Source organism: Aspergillus heteromorphus, assembly GCF_003184545.1.
Source record: "Aspergillus heteromorphus CBS 117.55 chromosome Unknown BO70scaffold_4, whole genome shotgun sequence".
Lineage (NCBI taxonomy): Eukaryota > Fungi > Ascomycota > Eurotiomycetes > Eurotiales > Aspergillaceae > Aspergillus > Aspergillus heteromorphus.
In genome coordinates, this window is record NW_020290409.1 from 349,774 (window position 1) to 366,551 (window position 16,778).

At 52.7% G+C, this 16,778-nt stretch overlaps 7 protein-coding genes and 1 non-coding gene across 8 annotated transcripts; 5 read left to right on the forward strand and 3 right to left on the reverse strand.

Annotated features, from left to right (window-relative positions):
* Positions 1 to 1,391: 1,391 nt before the first annotated feature.
* On the forward strand, positions 1,392 to 2,761 carry BO70DRAFT_330746 (class I SAM-dependent methyltransferase). Its single transcript, XM_025540845.1, has 3 exons — positions 1,392 to 1,569; positions 1,675 to 2,382; positions 2,452 to 2,761. Exons 1-3 carry the CDS (start codon positions 1,531 to 1,533, stop codon positions 2,689 to 2,691), a joined length of 987 nt encoding a protein of 328 aa, XP_025402203.1. The 5' UTR covers positions 1,392 to 1,530; the 3' UTR covers positions 2,692 to 2,761.
* An 83-nt stretch (positions 2,762 to 2,844) lies between these two features.
* On the reverse strand, positions 2,845 to 4,419 carry BO70DRAFT_359322 (phytanoyl-CoA dioxygenase family protein). Its single transcript, XM_025542513.1, has one exon. It carries the CDS (start codon positions 3,988 to 3,990, stop codon positions 3,028 to 3,030), a length of 963 nt encoding a protein of 320 aa, XP_025402204.1. The 5' UTR covers positions 3,991 to 4,419; the 3' UTR covers positions 2,845 to 3,027.
* Positions 4,420 to 5,037: 618 nt separating this feature from the next.
* Positions 5,038 to 8,190, forward strand: BO70DRAFT_359324 (Het-C domain-containing protein). Its single transcript, XM_025542514.1, has 4 exons — positions 5,038 to 5,426; positions 5,489 to 5,636; positions 5,693 to 5,851; positions 5,924 to 8,190. The coding sequence occupies exons 1-4, from the start codon at positions 5,330 to 5,332 to the stop codon at positions 7,926 to 7,928; spliced, it is 2,409 nt and encodes an 802-aa protein (XP_025402205.1). The 5' UTR covers positions 5,038 to 5,329; the 3' UTR covers positions 7,929 to 8,190.
* Positions 8,191 to 8,212: 22 nt separating this feature from the next.
* BO70DRAFT_t62 lies at positions 8,213 to 8,285 on the forward strand. Its single transcript has one exon. It is a non-coding gene; the product is annotated as a tRNA-Lys (tRNA).
* Positions 8,286 to 9,634: 1,349 nt separating this feature from the next.
* Positions 9,635 to 10,860, forward strand: BO70DRAFT_158779 (uncharacterized protein). Its single transcript, XM_025538263.1, has one exon. It carries the CDS (start codon positions 9,877 to 9,879, stop codon positions 10,747 to 10,749), a length of 873 nt encoding a protein of 290 aa, XP_025402206.1. The 5' UTR covers positions 9,635 to 9,876; the 3' UTR covers positions 10,750 to 10,860.
* Positions 10,861 to 11,333: 473 nt separating this feature from the next.
* Positions 11,334 to 12,134, forward strand: BO70DRAFT_285204 (syntaxin family protein; the record flags this gene model as incomplete). Its single annotated transcript, XM_025539150.1, has 1 exon — positions 11,334 to 12,134. One exon carries the CDS (start codon positions 11,334 to 11,336, stop codon positions 12,132 to 12,134), a length of 801 nt encoding a protein of 266 aa, XP_025402207.1.
* Positions 12,135 to 12,903: 769 nt separating this feature from the next.
* Positions 12,904 to 13,457, reverse strand: BO70DRAFT_393539 (uncharacterized protein; the record flags this gene model as incomplete). Its single annotated transcript, XM_025546380.1, has 3 exons — positions 12,904 to 12,999; positions 13,117 to 13,229; positions 13,322 to 13,457. The coding sequence occupies 3 exons, from the start codon at positions 13,455 to 13,457 to the stop codon at positions 12,904 to 12,906; spliced, it is 345 nt and encodes a 114-aa protein (XP_025402208.1).
* A 2,067-nt stretch (positions 13,458 to 15,524) lies between these two features.
* BO70DRAFT_417926 (DUF4452 domain-containing protein) lies at positions 15,525 to 16,568 on the reverse strand (the record flags this gene model as incomplete). The annotated part of the gene is made up of 2 exons (XM_025547435.1): positions 15,525 to 16,161; positions 16,272 to 16,568. 2 exons carry the CDS (start codon positions 16,566 to 16,568, stop codon positions 15,847 to 15,849), a joined length of 612 nt encoding a protein of 203 aa, XP_025402209.1. The 3' UTR covers positions 15,525 to 15,846.
* Positions 16,569 to 16,778: the final 210 nt, after the last annotated feature.

Consider the following 16,778-nt stretch of genomic DNA (forward strand, 5'->3'; position numbering starts at 1 on the left):
CAAAATATTGTGCCTTGGGCTTGGTATCTTGGACTATGTCTTGAAAGTCTTCGACACATCGCTCACGTATGCCTCAATTTTTATAGTTCCAGCTTGGCATGAATACCTATTTAGAGTTGACGATACACGGATTGAGGTCCGGTTCGATCCTTTCGCTGGATGGACTCGTGATGTTTACACCACAGGAGTCATTCCAGGAGTGGTCGAGCGGAGACGCCGAGATACCTACTATACATAACTAGCTGGTAGGATAGGTCAGTCTGAGATTCGGCTTCCCCGCAGGATGTGCGACATGAGGGAGATAGATAACAATATGCTGGTCGAACTCGAAGGGGAGAATGGATGGAGGTTGAGCTGTTTGCGCTCTATCATGGTTGTGTGGCTTGTACTACAACCACCTACCTTCCTTCATGTTCCCCAGTACTCCGTACTTCTTACCTACCTACCTAGGTGCCTAAGCGACATCGCCGAGTTTCTCCCCAGAGATGGCGCCATTGCAGGATCCCATATCCAACGGGATGGGATGATTCTGTAACACATTGATTTTAGGCTTTCAGAGCTATCACATTCGCTCTCCCGCGGAGAACAAGACCGGCGGCTGCCAGTGGACTATCCGAATTGCCTACATACTATTACCTACCTACGGAGTGGTAGAGACACACTGTGCTACCGTGCTGCACCCTTGACAGTGGTCCTGGGATCCGGAAACGGGCCCGGCCGTCAGGGGTGCGGGGCTTTTGAGTTGGGGCCAACCTTGGTACCGGTACAGCGTACCTGGGCAGATCCCATGGATGCACAGGCCTGAGCACGGGCAGAGTTTGTCTTTGTAGGTAAGTACTGAGTACTCTGACAATCACTTATGTAAAGGTACAGTAAGTATGATGGGAGATCGGTGGTTAACTGCACACAGTGGAGGGAGCAACCCCCACCAGTGTGGATCAGCTGAAGGGATCAATTCCAAATTGCTTAGGGCTATCTACACTAGTCCGGTGGCTGCACGGATCATTCCATAGTGATATCGGACTAGTACTAGTAGTATCTAGATACCTAGAGGATGGATGGATAGATACCACTGGCAGTCTGGCACAGGTACGGAGTACAGCGCACAGATGGCTGGAATGGAACGACTGGCCTCAAACCCGCCCGCAGCTGGCGGGTGACACTGACGATACCAAGCAATACCAGGCGCCAACCGAACCAGCGCGGCGGCACCACCGCCGGCACACCGCTGCGGGCTGCAGACCCGAGGGCCTGTCCCCGGGACGCCCCCCCTGTCCTGGGTGTCCCTGTTACCCGTAATTTACCTGTGATGCAGCTAGTCGCCTTTCCAGGTTGGTCTTCTACCAACACTTAACTTATCCCGATCCCGATTTCTGATTTTGATTTTCATTCTTCATTCTCATTCTGATCCTAATCCTGGTCCTAGCCTTATTTATATGGATCGCCTTCGCGCTCCATCCCGCCGCGGTTTGGTTTCCCTCGCATCTTCCGCCCTCTCGGATTGACTTCACGTACTCGCTCGCCTCAAGTATGCTACAGCCAAATGTGGATGAGCATATTCTGGCAGATGTAAGAATTACCACCCCCCCCCCCCCCCTCCCCCCCTCCTCTCCCAAAAAAAAAGACATTTCCCTTAACCCTCAACGCATAGCTCCAAAACTAACCCTTTTACAGACGAATGATGACGACTCACTCCTAGACGCGGAATCACTCCTCGATTCCAATCTCTCCCTCTACTCGTCCGTACGAGACTACAGCTACGAAAACGGCCGCCGCTATCACGCCTACCGCCATGGCCAATATCCCATGCCCAACGACGAAGAGGAGCAAGAGCGACTCGAGCTAATGCACCATCTGTTCAAGCTCCTCCTCGGAGGCGAATCATATCGCGCCCCGATCCACCAACCCCAGCGCATTCTCGACGTCGGCACCGGCACCGGCACCTGGGCCATGGAGATGGCGGACGAGTTCCCCGACGCCCAGATCCAAGGCACCGACCTCAGCCCGATCCAACCCACCTGGGCCCCGCCGAACTGCTCCTTCGTCGTCGACGACGCAGAGAGCGACTGGGCCTACACGAAAGAGGAAGCATTCGACTACATCCACGCCCGCAGCATGGGCGGCGGCATCGGCGACTGGGAGCGCCTCCTCCGTCAGGCCTACGAGCACGTCAAACCCGGCGGCTGGGTCGAGATCCAAGAGTACGATGCCTGGGTCTATTCTGATGACGGCACCGATCAAGAGGCCGTCATGGTCCAGTCTTTTCAGCATAAGTTGGAAGAAGCGAGTACTCAGTTTGGGAAGCGCATGAATGTCGCTCCGCAGCTTAAGGGCTGGATGCAAAAGGCTGGTTTCGTCAATGTGGCTGATGATATATACAAGGTGTGTATCCGTTGTCCGTTGGGGGGGCTGGTATGCTGTGGATGGTGCTGAGAACTAACTCGCGCGCAGTGTCCGATAGGCCCGTGGCCAAAAGCTCCCCGTCTAAAAGAGATTGGAAAGATCGGGAAACTGGCGTATCTCGAAGCCGTCGAGCCATACACCCTGGCTCTTTTCACTCGCGTTCTGGGATATACCTACGATGAAGCCTTGGAATTCGTGCAGAAGGTACTTGCGGAGCTCCGCAGCTCGACGTACCATGTCTATGTGCTTTTTCACTACGTGTATGGCCAACGGCCCTTTGACGGATGATGAAATTATGTGTTTTTTTTTTCTGTGACGATCTTAATACCATGTATTCTGCTTCTCAGTGCTTTACTGCCCTTGTGGGGTTTTCTTTCCTCTTTTTTTTTTTATTTTTTGCTGGCGTCAGCGTCGGGTTTTGGCAGAGATGCCACTCTCAAGCTCGGTTCAGGGTATTTATCCATCCAGATAAGTCTACTTTGGCTGGTTGCAGGCAACAATGGCCCGTGTGGGTTGGTTGGTGGATCAACGTATGTACGCACGGACAATACTAGTAGTTCTCGATATCGATGGCATCACACGTATTTACACCCCCCAAACCATGGGATTCTGGATGGTAAATATCTACCCCTGTAGAGAATACCCAACACCTTCCCCCGTCCCCATAGCCACCAGGTTCGCCCTCATCTTCTCAGGCCGCTCTCCGATGCCAAAAGCCGCATCATCACGGTGAACCCAGGCACCAACCCCATGCTGCAGAATCGCCGTAGCGCGGACCTTCTTATCCTCATTCCCGGCCGACGCCAGCGCATTCAACCCCAGACATCCATGAAGAGTAAGGCGAGTTTCCTCCGCCCCCTCAGCCTTAGCCTTATACACGCCCCGATGCAGAATATTACTATCATAGAACACCGCATCACCCGGCTGCAACTTAACGACCAACTGCCCCGGCAATTCCGCCTCATACGGATCCGCATTCCGCTCCACCTCCGTCCTCACCCGCCGATGCGACCCCGGAACCACAATGAGGGACTCATCCGGACACAGCGCCAGATTATACTGCGCATGCGACTGCCTGCCCTGCGGGCTGCGCGCCTGCAACAGCCTCAGCTCCTCCTCCGGCGTCACCGTCTCCTGGATATCATCGCGGTGCCAGCGCAGCTCAAAGTCCTTGGTCTCCGGCGCGACCAGCAGATTGAACAGCTCCATGAGAAGCGGCTCCTCGCCCCCGCCCTGGGCTATCTTTTCCGCGTCCACGCCCAGCAGCTCCTCCACCACCGCGAGGACTTTCGCGGAGAAGTAGAACCGTGCGAATTCGGTCCGTCCGGGCATCTCGGGGTGTAGCAGGTGCTGGACGCCCCAGATGCCGCCTTCCGAGGCGGGGGGCGGGGTCGTGGGCCACGGCGGGAATTGCTTCGGCACTGTTCGGAAGTGAGGCCATTGTCCGGCTCGGGTGAGGGTTGTGGCTGCCGTGGCGATCGTGCGGAAGTGCGTGATCTCTTCGGACGTGAGGAGGGAGGGGATGACCACGAAGCCGTCGCGTTGGAGGGCAGAGAGGTGCGGGGTTGGGTTTGCTGGTGTGGTCATTTTTTCTTCCCCTTTTCTGTTCTGTTCTGTTCTTTGGTTCTTTTTGTTTAGGGGTTTCTTGGGGCTCTGGGTTTGGTTTGGGGATGGGAGGGTGTTTGGCTGTTTGGATGGAGGGAAGGGTCGGGTCAGTTGGGATGAGGGGAAGCTGAGGCGGGGAAGGAGATAGATATCTGTTAGTGTCGGGGCGATACTACTTATCTATAAATACGGCCTAAAGTGCCCTGATAGCATCTGGATGTCGGATTGATGTCGTAGATATGTAGGTAGTATTAGTATTGTATAGATGGGATGTTACCCTGTCAGCCACAGGTCACCATCCGTTATTGCCAGGGATTAGGGATTATTATGGACTGGTTGATAAGTATGGGAAGGTCCAAGTCAAGATCACCATTACCTCAGGATTGTTTTGTTGATGGGTTGAATTACGGTGTTGTACCGCCGTGTACTGTTTGTTACCCCGCAACCATGAGCTGTTTAACTGATCGATAACCGAGTGGGGCGGCGCTTCCCTTCCCTTCCAGTCGCAGCAGTTCCCTGTCACGGTTACATCCAGATAAATACGCTGTATCGGACTGGTAATGGGAAATCGACATTACGGTGCCAAGCGCGCGCCGAGCATTTGGGGCAGTCGGGCAGTGGATGAGAGGCCCACTTTCCCAACCGGAGCAGGGACCATATGACGAATGCTTCCACTTGGCGCATGCGCGATGCTTGCCTCTACTGGTAATGGTGATTGCTGACCTTTGCTTTGGCGGTGCCATGTCGTGACTTTTCACTACTAGGAAAAGGACTGAGGTACATTGTTGGATCGCACCTTCCACTTTATGTACTTGCTGTTAGTAGTGGGTATAGCGTCTCGAAGTACTCCATAGTTATTTCCAGCTCCTCAACGATGGAGTCCGCCAAGCTCAGCCACCGACTGCACCGCCCCCTCCATTTCCTCTCTGGGAGGCCCGGGCCTCCAAGCCTTGTTCGACAGTTGATACACAGTACTCATTACTTGAGGTTGATGGCGGGGCATCCAGGGTCTCCCCTCCAAGGTCTGGACTGTGCTCCCTGAGAGTTTGCCAGTAGTGTCTGTCCGGTCATCGGGACATTCACAAACCCATGACAGACAACTTCTTCAAGCTCTCACCTTCCTACTTCCTACTTTTTCTTCCTCCCACTCTTTTTCTTCTGACCGCTCTCTTCCTCTGGCGGAAATCAGACCCTCTTGCTGCATGCACCTTTTCGGTCTTTGTGGCCTGTCATTTCTCTCCGTCCTCTTTGGTCATCGCCTTTCCCCGGAAGTCCTGCATATCCCCACCCTCTAATTACTTACTACCGTAGGTAGCTAGCTATGGCTCCGAGAATGGGTCTGGGCACACATGCCCTGCTTATTCTGGGACTACTGCTTGTGCTTGCTCCCACTCAGACCTGGGCTTTTGGCGCTGGAAGTCAGTATCATCGGATATCCTCTCACCTCGTTAATCTCTCCCCGTCCGCTGACATGGATCAGATATCGCGTCCATCTCGGCCGTCGAAGGCAAGAACTGGCGTCATGGAGATATCGAGGATATGCTTAAGACGGTCGCCTTCATCAAGGGCCACAAGTGGACTTCCACCATGATCAAGCGCGTATACTTTGGCAACTGGTTGCGGGATTAGTGAGTTGTGCTTCTTGGGTGGGGTATGTGACCCGCGTACTGATGAGTTTGTTCAGCTCGCAGGCTATGGATGTCGGCACGTTGAAGAGTCTCCCCGCTGATACGATTCGCATTCTGGTGTGGATTCTGTCCTTCATGACGTTTGGCTATGCAACGGTGGAGTTTGAGGTCACATCTGAGAGACTGGGGGTTTATCGGCCTGAGGAACATATTGAGTATGGGCTTTCCTGTGTTGGATGTGCACTGTGACTGGGACTAATTCTTGATCCTTTTTTTTTTTTCGGCAGTAATCCCAAGGACTACGCAGATAATCAAGATGCCCGCCAGTACGATGCCCGACTCCGTGGCCCGATTCGCCAGGTCGAGCTCGATATCGACCCCCAAACCGGAATGAAGAACTACATTGCCAATGAGCGTGGAGACTGGACGACGAGCGCGGCGTATATCAAGTACAGTCTGGCTCGGAGTATTCATTATGGGCGCACATATACCCACGGTGGGAACAGGGGAAATGATGAGGATCTTTGTGAGGCGCTCCGTTGTCTGGGCCAGGGTCTACACACGCTGGAAGACTTCGCGGCGCATACGAACTACTGTGAGCTTGTGCTTCGTGAGATGGGCTTGAAGAACGTCTTCCCGCATACCGGTGTGAACACCCAGATGGATGTTCATGGTCACTATGTGTTTCCGCTCGTGACTGGAACGTTTGGCATGGTTGACTTTTTCCATTCGGTGCTTGGAGAAGCCAACGATCATTTCACCCAGTCAGAGGTCAATGAGATGGACGTGGCCCTTGGAGATGCTGAAGCAAACTCATCTGGCGGTACTCTTGGTGCCTTCACCGGCCTTCTGGGCAAGATTCCAGGAACGAAGGAGCTTGTTGTGGAGGCGGAAGAGCTCAGGGTTCGTTCCGAGGCCCAGGAATCTGCAAACCGGTCTGGTGGTGCCCGTTCGGGCTACACAACCCGTGAGGTGGCTAGGGAGGTAGATGACTATGACTCGCGGCGTAGTCGAGGTTACGGAGGTGATGAGTTTGAGAGCTCCAGAGCAAATGAATACGAGAGGCCTGCGGAGGGTGATGAAGCCGGGTCTGGTTCACAGGCATTGCAGAACTTCGATCCGGCCAAAACGATTGCCCAGATCTATCCGATCCTTGAGTTTAGAGACAAGGTTGTCCGAAAGCTTTCGTCAATCATCGAGAAGATTCCGGGCTTGGAGGCAATCGTTGAAAAGATCACTGAGACTCTGACGGTGTTTGTTATGTCTTTGCTGGCACCTTTTATCCGCCCTCTCATTAGTGCTGCGTCCAAGTCTTTGCAGACCGGCTCCTCTGGTGTGATTGAATCCTCCGGACAGCATCAGTATGAGCCTTGGACGGACCCGAACTGCACTGACCCCACCCATTCGATGCTGTCCAAAGACCACTTCTCCAACATTCTCAACGAGCCTGCGGGTCAGGTAGCATCTGCCATCTTAAGATACGTAGCGCCTCGTGTGCTGCATGCCTGGGATAATATCAACGTCTCTGAAGAGAAGATATTAGACGACTGCCTGAAAGTTTTCCACCACCCGGCTCTACGAGACATGAACAATGAGGCCCATCGAACCATGTTTGAAGCTGTCCAAACCTGGGCACATTCTAGGCCGGATCGCGGCGCTGACCTGAATAATGTCCTGAGCGCCGAGGGAGTCAGGGAGGGCAAGAACAATACTGGGGAAGGCGAGCATTCACACGGGCATAGTCACGGAGCCCACCAGCAGCGTCCACCCCAGCCGCAGCAACAGCAGCAGGGCTCTTCCCTCCCTTGGGACAAGCTATCTAGCCTCCCCATTCCCGGGATCTCTAACCTGAACAAGCTTAACAGTGTCTTTTCTCATCTGAATGTGGGTGGTTTGTCAAGGGAGGGAGAATCCTCGCAACCTGAAACGTCCTCGCAATACGAGTCCCATCAGCAACAACAGACCCAGTATATTGAACAGCAGTACTCGCGGCAGGAGCACGGTCATCAGCATCAATACCGGAGCGAGACCCAGTACAGCGAGGAGCGACCATCGTACTCTCAACCTCCTCCTCCCCCTCCTCATGAGTTTGGCAGCAGTCACGGGTATGATGGGCACAGTGACAGTCATGAGAGACCCCATGGAGAGCACCACCATCATCATCACCACCACCACCATTCCTCCTCCCAGCATCGCCCTTCACCCGGCGGCTATGATTGGGAGTCTTACAGTGCGAGACACGGGCATGGGAGTGGAGACGGACAGGGCTACGGAGGAGGATACAACTATTGATTGCTACCGATGAGGTTCAGTATTCAGTAAACTCCCATTCTTTGTTCATTTTTATCTTTCATTCTCCTCAAGGTCATATCCCTCTTTTTTATTTATTTTTTTTTTATGGTGATTGATTAGGGTGTGGTCGAGTAGTTGAGTAATTCGAATAGCCTCGCAGGATGGATGTATGATATTCAGTCTGCATATCCATCATCCCATTATACCCCACTAATGGAATGAATGGTATGAGTAGTAACTACTGGCTTATGAAGCCAGAAATCAATGACATCTTCATCAAATCAGCCCGGCTAGCTCAATCGGCAGAGCGTGAGACTCTTAATCTCAAGGTTGCGGGTTCAACCCCCGCGTTGGGCTTTATCTTTTTCTTTTTCTTTTTCTTCTGCCATTCCCCCTTTTTTTTCTTTCATTTCTCTTCGCTTTTGACTTTCTATTGCTGTTTGTGTGTGTTTTTTTTTTTTTGTTTCCCTGCTTTTCATTTTGTATTATACTGGATGTAAGTAGTAGTGTAATGTAGTGTGGTGTGGAAGTATAGTAGTATATAGATACTTATATATTTGGTAACATGAAGTGGCAGGTAGGTGTGATCGTGATAAGATAGTATTGCGCCATGGAAATACATACATATATATATATATACATAAATATACACATACGAAATACTATACATCGAGCAAGAGAAACAGATTTCTACAGATACAGACAGCCATGAGTCATCATCAGGATGAGTAAGTATGACTAGTTATGTCATGTAAAATGCATTGCTATGTCTATCTATATCTACCAATTACCCATCCTTAGTAAAAGGAATAGAACGAAGAGTATTTAGATAGGTAGGTTATGTACATAGATAGATAGATGGATCAATGGATGGATGGATAAATGGATGGATGTATGAGATATATGGATGAGCGAGAGAATAAAAAATCGGAGGGAATAGGGATATCATATCATCAACCGCAATGACAATCACAAACACAAAGCCGCCGGGATAAAATACAGTATATTTCCTGGTAGACAAGATACAGCATACGAAATACAGCAAGTCAGAGAAATAAAAAAAGGGGGGGTTCTAAATCGATATGGAAGAAGAGGAAAGGATAGAGGGCTGGGCTGGGCTGGGTTGGGCTGGGCTGGGGAGGATATGCAAATTCAAGTGGAATTTTGTCACTTCGACCACCATTCATTAGTGGAGTTGTCGTGATTTCGTATGGTATCATACTGGGATGGATGTATATGTATCGATAAAAGGGGATGTGATGGGATCTATCACAGTTTCGTGCCCTCGCGCCCGCTATCGCTCAGTCGGCGGGGACGAAGGAAGGCGGTTGATGGGCCAGCGGCGGTGCTGGGCCCGGATGCAGAGGCAGCGCCAGCGCCAGCAGGGGTGGCGTTCCCGGGGGGAGCATTTGCGGGGCGGGCGGCGGCTGTTCGCTGGCCCTGATGCAGACGGGGGTTCATGAGCCATTGGACCTGCATGCGCATGCTGCCGACGGCGGCGTTAGTGTGTGCCATGTCTTCTTTTAGACGCAGGCATTCGTTCATGATGGCCATGCTGGCGCGCGCGTCGAGGTCTGTGATGGCGTGGGACAGCTGGCCGACCTCTTCGCGGAGGGATTCGTGGAGGGAGAGCAGGTAGTTTGTTGTGGTGGCGGTGTAGAGGTTGGAGCTTTCGATCTGGGATTGATTGCTGGAGCTTTCTCGGAGACGGGGAGGGGAGATGTCGGATGAGGTGGCTGGGTCGCCTGTTTCTGGGGAGGGTCCGTCATGGTCGGTTAAAGCACGGGGTGATTGCACTAATGTGGAGCGGATGTTGGCGATGCCATCTTCGAAGATCTCGTTGCGCTGTTGGAGGTGACGGATTGTCAGCTCAAGGGAGTCGAGTCGCGAGTTCTGCGCCTCGAAGTATGGACCCATCGCTATTAGGGGGCAGGTTTGCTCGTGTGTCATGCGTTCGGCGCGCTTGACTTTGACGGGACATCCGTATTTCGATGCCGCGCAGGGATGGATGACCTCCGGGCAGGTCTCGATGTGTTCGCGCAGTGCCTTGCGGAATACGCTGGTCTGGCAGTCGGGACAGGTTGTTTTGAGACTCGGGCATAGTTCTTTGACGTGCTCCTGCAGGAAGGAGTTGGTTAGCAAGAGCGGTTTGCGGCTGTCGCGCAACGGCACCTACCTCGTAGTCTTGCTCCATGATGTACTCGTCGCAGCGCAGGCAGCGATGGGGCTCGTGCAGACACCGGCCCTCCGGGCTGAGGGCCTTCTTCCGGGTCTTCTTGCTGCAGGAGCCGTCCGGGCAGTCGACGAGCCTGTAGCCGCAGTACTTGTCGACGTGCGACTGGACATGGCCCCGTGGGACGATTTCACTGCAGCCTTCGTCGCGGAAAGGGCAGCGCACGCGGATTTCATCGCACATGTTGACCAGCAGACGAGGCACATTGAGGTAGACGCCCCTCGTGGGGGTGCGACAGGTGGGACATGTAAAGTCGTCTCGACTCGCGGCGAGCGCGGTGATGGCGGAATTCAGGCATTTCTGGCAGAACACATGGTCGCATTGGAGACGCACCGGGCGAACGAAGGGGCAGCGACATATCGGACACATGAGGTGGTCATCGTAGGTGGAGACGGTCTCCAGAGAGCGGAGGTCGACAATCTCGTCTCGGTCGCAGGCTGTCTCCATCGCGAGCAGTTCCTCGAGGGTGATGCTTGCCATAATCCCATCCCCCTTCCGACGCGCGAAAGTTCCAACTTATATTGTCCGTCCAGCGATTCCTCCGCCGACCGAGTCAACCCTGTACAGGGAAAGGAGCGAGGACAATGAAGGGGTCGTCAGTCTAGATGCCGCAGGGGTGGGGGTGAAAATGAAACAATAGCACGGAGCGACCACCCGTGGGAGGAGGGGGGGTTACACGATGGGCGAAAGTGGCAGCGGAATGGAGTGGAGCGACAGAGGGAGGCGAGTTTGAAGACAGGAGGGTCGAGGAGGTGGAAGCGAGGGAGGCGAGGAGGGAGAGGCAGACGAAAACGAGGCCATTGCGGGGGATGGCGAGGCGAGATGCGGCGGAGGCGGCAGATCTGCCGAGACCAGACCAGACCAGCCATTCCATCCGCCCGGCTGATTCATTCATTCCATTCATTCTCTTTCATCTCATCTCATCTTTCACCCCCGTCGATGTTGATCGACCCCCTGTCGAGAGCAAAGGTAGTCGAGAAGGATACGAGATAGTTGTTTGTCTTCGGTTCCGACTTCTCCGCATCGCCTCGTCCACGCTAAGGCGCCCGCCCTCGTCCTCAGAGCCTCCTCGCCCAACTCCAACTCCCTCCTCCTCTTCCACCCCGTCACCACCACATACATACATACCAGCCAGACTCCATCCCTCCCCCTATCCCTCCCATCACTCCGCCATGCCAAACCCTTCCCAGCTCTTCCTCCTTGCCGACCACATCAAGCTATCGCTGCTCGAACGGCAACGGGCCATCTCGCTAGACCTCGAACCCAACAGCCAAGATGGGGAGATTTCCCGCTCGCTCGACTCCCTGAAAGAGGGCATCGAGGCGGTCGAGACGGAGTGCGCCCGGTTAGAGGAGGCCCACGACGACAGCACGGCCGATTACAAAGACCAGCTCTTCCACCTGCAATCGCAGTACCGTGACCTATCAATCCAATTCCAAGGCCCCGAGGCGAACAACACCAACGACGACGACCCAGCCGAATTCACCAACATCAAGAACTCCTCGCCGGATCTCAAACAGCCCGTGCCACAACACCCGTCGTCCAAATCCGTGCGGTTCATGGACTCGGCCGCCGCCGAAGCGGAGGAGGAGGATAATCTCAACCGTCGCAACCTCTTCCAGCCGTACCGCGACTCGCCGTCCCCGCCGGGCCTGGACACCTCCAACATGTCCAACCAGCAGGTCTACGATAGCCACGAACAGACCATGCGCGACCAGGACGAACAGCTCGATCGGCTAGGCGAGTCGATCGGTCGGCAGCACCAGCTCAGTATCCAGATCGGGGATGAGCTCGAGGGCCATGTTGCGTTGCTGGATGACATGGACGGCCATGTGGATAGGCATCAGGGCCGGTTGGATAAAGCCAGGAAGCGGCTGGATAAGATCCGGCGCAGTGCGGGCGATAATTGGAGTATGATGACCATCATCGGGCTGATCATCGTCTTGGTCATCCTGATTGTCCTTTTGAAATAAGAGGACCGGATGGTGCCCTCCGTCCGTCTTGTCGTATACGGTCTGAATTGCTAGTCATGAATCTTGTGGGCGCGGGACTCGGGACGGAACTGATCCCGAGGGCGAAGAACGGCGTTTGTTACACCTGCTGCGGTTTGGAGTTGTCAATTCCCCTTGTGTTTGTCTATCTGGAGCCTCCTTGTCCGTGATGGGGGGTTACGGGCGTTTTGATGGGTTTTTTTGTCGTCTACTACTTGCCTTGCACTTTACACTTACACACCTGGTTTGCATACATTAATCCAAGTGCGTCCATCCATTCATCCATCCATCCATCCGTCCATCCATCTGTTTACAATACACCATTTTGATATATTCCCCCTTCACATCCATCCTTATGAATTCCCATCGAAGAACTTCGCGAATACCACTCCTTCACTCTTTACCAGCCACCTACCAGGCAGAACAGACACCTATCAAATCCAGACAAATACCATCTAATAATACTACCAGACTACACTCAATCACTCACCTCATCATTCTCGCATGCGACAGGATCTCAATATTCATTCTCAATAGTCGAATAGTATCTATCGCATTAGATAAAAACAGCCCCAAAGGAGAAATAAAAAGAAACCCCAATACACCCGTACCATTCATCCACAACCCCCCATCCCATCCCATCCCATCTCATCCCATCACCTGATTATCATAACATACCACATCATCATCTATGTATGTATCTTATCCCCAATCCATCAACACTTATGGGAAGAACTATCAATTCATCAATCTATCTCGTCTTTTCATTCGGCAACCCCTTCGTCTTCTCCTGCAACGACCCGAAATGGCCATCTTCGTGGTCGACTTCGCCGCGATCGGCTTTAACCTTTTGACACAAAACACACACATTAGCATTGGCATTGGCCACATTACACTATTTTCAAAAAAAAAACAGAACAGAACAGAAGGAGAAAAGAGAAAAAGAGTGAGGGGAGAATCCTACCGACGCCTCACTGTTACTAGCGAGCTCCTGCTTCCACTTTGCCTTTCCTTCCTTGGAGCTCTTCAACTGCTCGTGTTTGTGGGATTCGTAGTGGGTGCCTAGGTCTTCGCGGTCTGGGGTTGGGTTGGTTGTTAGGTTTGATTCTTGGGAAGATGAAGAGGAGGAAGCTTAGGGGAAGGGAAGGGAAGGGAAGGGAGAGACGAACTGTGATCGGATTCTTTGAGGCCCTGACGGGGGGCGCTGGTGTGTAGGGAGGAAAGGGCCGGGTAGGTTGTTGGGCGGAGGGAGAGGGTGGAGATGGAGGGGCGGAGGGAGGTGCGGAGGGGGGCGAGGAAGGACATTTTGGTGGTTTGTGTCTGTTGGTCTGGGTGGGTGGGTGGTTGGTTGGTTGGTTGACTGGATAGAGGATGATTGTTAGTTAGTGGGATGAGTCTTGGGGGATGGTGATGGTGATGGGATGGCAGGTAAGGGAGGTTTCAAGGATGAGTTAGTTAAGTACTCACCCAAAGTTATCAATTCGCGAGTATTCCGTATCTGACGTGCAAAGGTATCAAATCAATCCAAGAAAGCTAGGAAAGTGGCAGTAGTAAAGTAAGTCTATAGCAGGGAGGTATAGAGGTAAGTAAGTAAAGAAAGTCGACAGCCAGCCAGCAGCAGCAGCAACAGGTTTGGTTTTAAACCACCACACAAGCGATCAATGCCAATCACAATTCCGTTCGACCTCGGGTAAAGCCAGAAGCAAATTACTCTACTGACTACTGCTGCTACTACTACTTACTGCTCGATTGACGCAGCATCCAAGATTCCACAGCCAACCGTAGGGAGTGCGGCCTGGTGGGGAATATTGGTGACGTCATTGATGCTCATCCATCCACCCTACGTAACTACCAGACCGGACCAAGTGTGGCCAATTGCGGGGATTAGTCATTTCACGATAGGGGGTCGGTCGTTTTCTATTGTCTTCTCGGTGGTACGTAGTATGATGGGGATGTTGATATGGGGGATATCTTGTGGTGGTGGTGGTGGTCTGTCTGTCGTCCGGACATGTTTGAGGCCGGGACCAAGGATATGACGACATCACGACGGATCGCAGTTCCAGGACAACACGGCCAGGTAAATAAGGGTTGCTTCGTCTAGGGGCATATATTGCAGTTCTCTCGATATACCAAATTATATTTTCGAATATTCAATCGCTAGAGAGTTGCGGATGCTGCAAGTCAAGTGGTACAGTGCGGACTCTGGGTTTTCTAGCCGGCCCTCGGAACACCCACACCAGATAGTATATATACATCCATATACAACCACCATCACGAACTGCCCACATCTCACCCACGAGTTTCTGAAATTCAAACGAGGGCGACCAATTCACTACGTCATGTTCTGCAACTGTTACCCCGGAAACCACGAACGATAAGGCCATGACTGATAGAAGATCTCTACGCATCGCCATCGCAACCTCATCATCCAATCTACCCTCTGAACACAAAATGCACACAAGTCCAATACCGACGATTTAGTTGCTTCCAGTGCTAATTTCACAGCTATGTATAGGTATTACCTGTATAGTTCCTGTTGGAAAGCGATATAGACATAGGAAAAAGACTGATGAAAAAGACGGCGAAAGGACCCAAGAAAGAAGCAGGAAAGCGAAATCAGAAGATCATACATAGCATCACACTCTCCGGGAGTTCCCCAGGAATCGAAGAAATGAGATAGTAAGATAAGATAGATCGAAAGAACATCCGAACGAGTCAACGCGGAGGCGAACAGAAGCGAAATCATGCCGTCGACGGACGGACATAAGCAAGCAAAAGTAAAAGTAGCAACGGTCTAAATCTCGCGGAAAAGCGAGCGACCCCCTTTCAGAGACGACAAGAACTCCCCATCCAATCCATGGATTTTCACAGCCAGTTGACCTGAAAGTAGCAAGCACCGCGTGTCACCAATCCCCAACCCATATACATAAAAGAAACATAGAAATAACAGGTTTTCAAGAAAAGCGAAAAAAAAAGAAAAAGGAAAACATATGCCAAGTAGAGGTCAAAAACCCAGCCAAACATCCCGAACAACTCAGCAAAGCCCAAATCAATGCAGACGTATATCGTTTCCGCCTTTCTAAATCCCTGAAAAGCATGTCAAAATGATCCCATCCCACCCAAAATGTGACAAAACACCAAGCAAGCCGAAAGATGTGGAATAACCGCCCTGCGTATCTCTGGCATTGCCGCCGTCGGAACCAAAACAAAAGCAACTCCGGACCCATAGATGCGCGCCTGAATGGCAAAATCACCGCGCTTTCTATACATCACCGCGGCCAAAACTCGTGGTCAAAGCAAGTTTTCCCTAACCGTAAGATAATAAAAAACAAGGTATCGTTTGATATAGAATGCAAAAATCGAAATCGCAGGCGCCGTCGCTCGCAGGAAGCCGAAAGCATCGTCTAGGTATAAGTGTTCGAGGTCGTCATCGGAGGAGAGGTGTATATACAGAGAATCACTGGTTTATCCTTTGCTGATTTTGCGCTCGCGAGCCAAAAAGAGGTAAAAGGGGGATTTCAGTTAGATCGTAAGAATGCGATGGCCGTGTCGAACAGAAGCAAAACAAAGCAATAAAAATTATGACCCGCGGTTAGGAAGCCCGATGATGTAGAAGCCGGAAGACGTGGAGAATATGCCATGAGCGGAAGAGGCCCGGTGCCGGATGGAACGGCGACCTGCCAGATCGCGGTTCTCACCATCGGCGCTGGACGTTCTGCATCGAGGCCGGCGAGATCGACGTGGGCGGGCTCGTGAGCGTCATGCCGGTATTCGGGTTGACGATCGGGATGACCTTGCGGGTGCGAACTGCGGACGGCTGCTGGAAGTTCACGTGACTGAGGTTACCAGTAACCCCTGAGTGCACGTAGGAGTTGGAGGACGCCGGCGACAGAGAGATGGAAGGCGTCACCTGCTGGACAGGCTGGATCTGGTGCTGAAGAGGAGACGTGTCTGGCGATCCACTGGAGAGCGACGACCGATCCGAGGAGGCGGAGTGGATTGAGTGCAACTGCGGAAATAGGGGGTCAATACGTGATCTGGAAATATGGATTGGGCGGGCTACGACCAAGACTATGCCGGTCTAACGAATCGTGGGATCCCGAGGGTCTATGAACATACATCGTCCTCGGTCAGGAGGCCAGGGCAGAACTCCAGATCGTCGTCGAGATCGAACGACCGACCGGCCTCAAATCGTGCACGGAAAGCGGTCACGGCGGGGGCTTCGGCAAGCTCCCTCATGCTCTTTACACCGCGGAACTGGCGCTGGGCATTTTGCGAGGCCATCTTGGGTCCTCGGCGAGAACGACCTCCATGGTGGTTGTTTGAGTTCGTCATGTGGGCGGCGGCGCCATGGTGCGGGTGTTGCTGGTGCTGGTGCTGGTGCTGTTGCTGGTGACCGTAGAAAAAAGTCGACATTTTGCTGAGATTGATGCGAACAACGTAACAAGGTGGACGAAGAGGTTATATCGTAGCGAGGCAGGCTAGGTAGGCTCAGGAATTCGTTGCAGGGTGGGTACAAACAAGGACCAGCGCTCTGGAATCCCGACAACAAGAACTCCGAACGGACTAGACAAAGAAAAGCGACAGGTGAGGTGTGAAGAATGGCAAGGCGGTTGGGTTGGAATG

Excerpts from the sequence above, each read along its gene's own strand:
- BO70DRAFT_330746 (XM_025540845.1), top strand. The coding sequence starts at position 1,531 with ATGCTACAGCCAAATGTGGATGAGCATATTCTGGCAGAT. Across the intron at positions 1,570-1,674 it reads ATGAGCATATTCTGGCAGAT|ACGAATGATGACGACTCACT; the intron begins GTAAGAATTACC and ends ACCCTTTTACAG. Across the intron at positions 2,383-2,451 it reads TGGCTGATGATATATACAAG|TGTCCGATAGGCCCGTGGCC; the intron begins GTGTGTATCCGT and ends ACTCGCGCGCAG.
- BO70DRAFT_359322 (XM_025542513.1), bottom strand. The coding sequence starts at position 3,990 with ATGACCACACCAGCAAACCCAACCCCGCACCTCTCTGCCCTCCAACGC.
- BO70DRAFT_158779 (XM_025538263.1), top strand. The coding sequence starts at position 9,877 with ATGCGTTCGGCGCGCTTGACTTTGACGGGACATCCGTATTTCGATGCC.
- BO70DRAFT_359324 (XM_025542514.1), top strand. The coding sequence starts at position 5,330 with ATGGCTCCGAGAATGGGTCTGGGCACACATGCCCTGCTTATTCTGGGA. Across the intron at positions 5,637-5,692 it reads GGCAACTGGTTGCGGGATTA|CTCGCAGGCTATGGATGTCG; the intron begins GTGAGTTGTGCT and ends GAGTTTGTTCAG. Across the intron at positions 5,852-5,923 it reads CGGCCTGAGGAACATATTGA|TAATCCCAAGGACTACGCAG; the intron begins GTATGGGCTTTC and ends TTTTTTCGGCAG.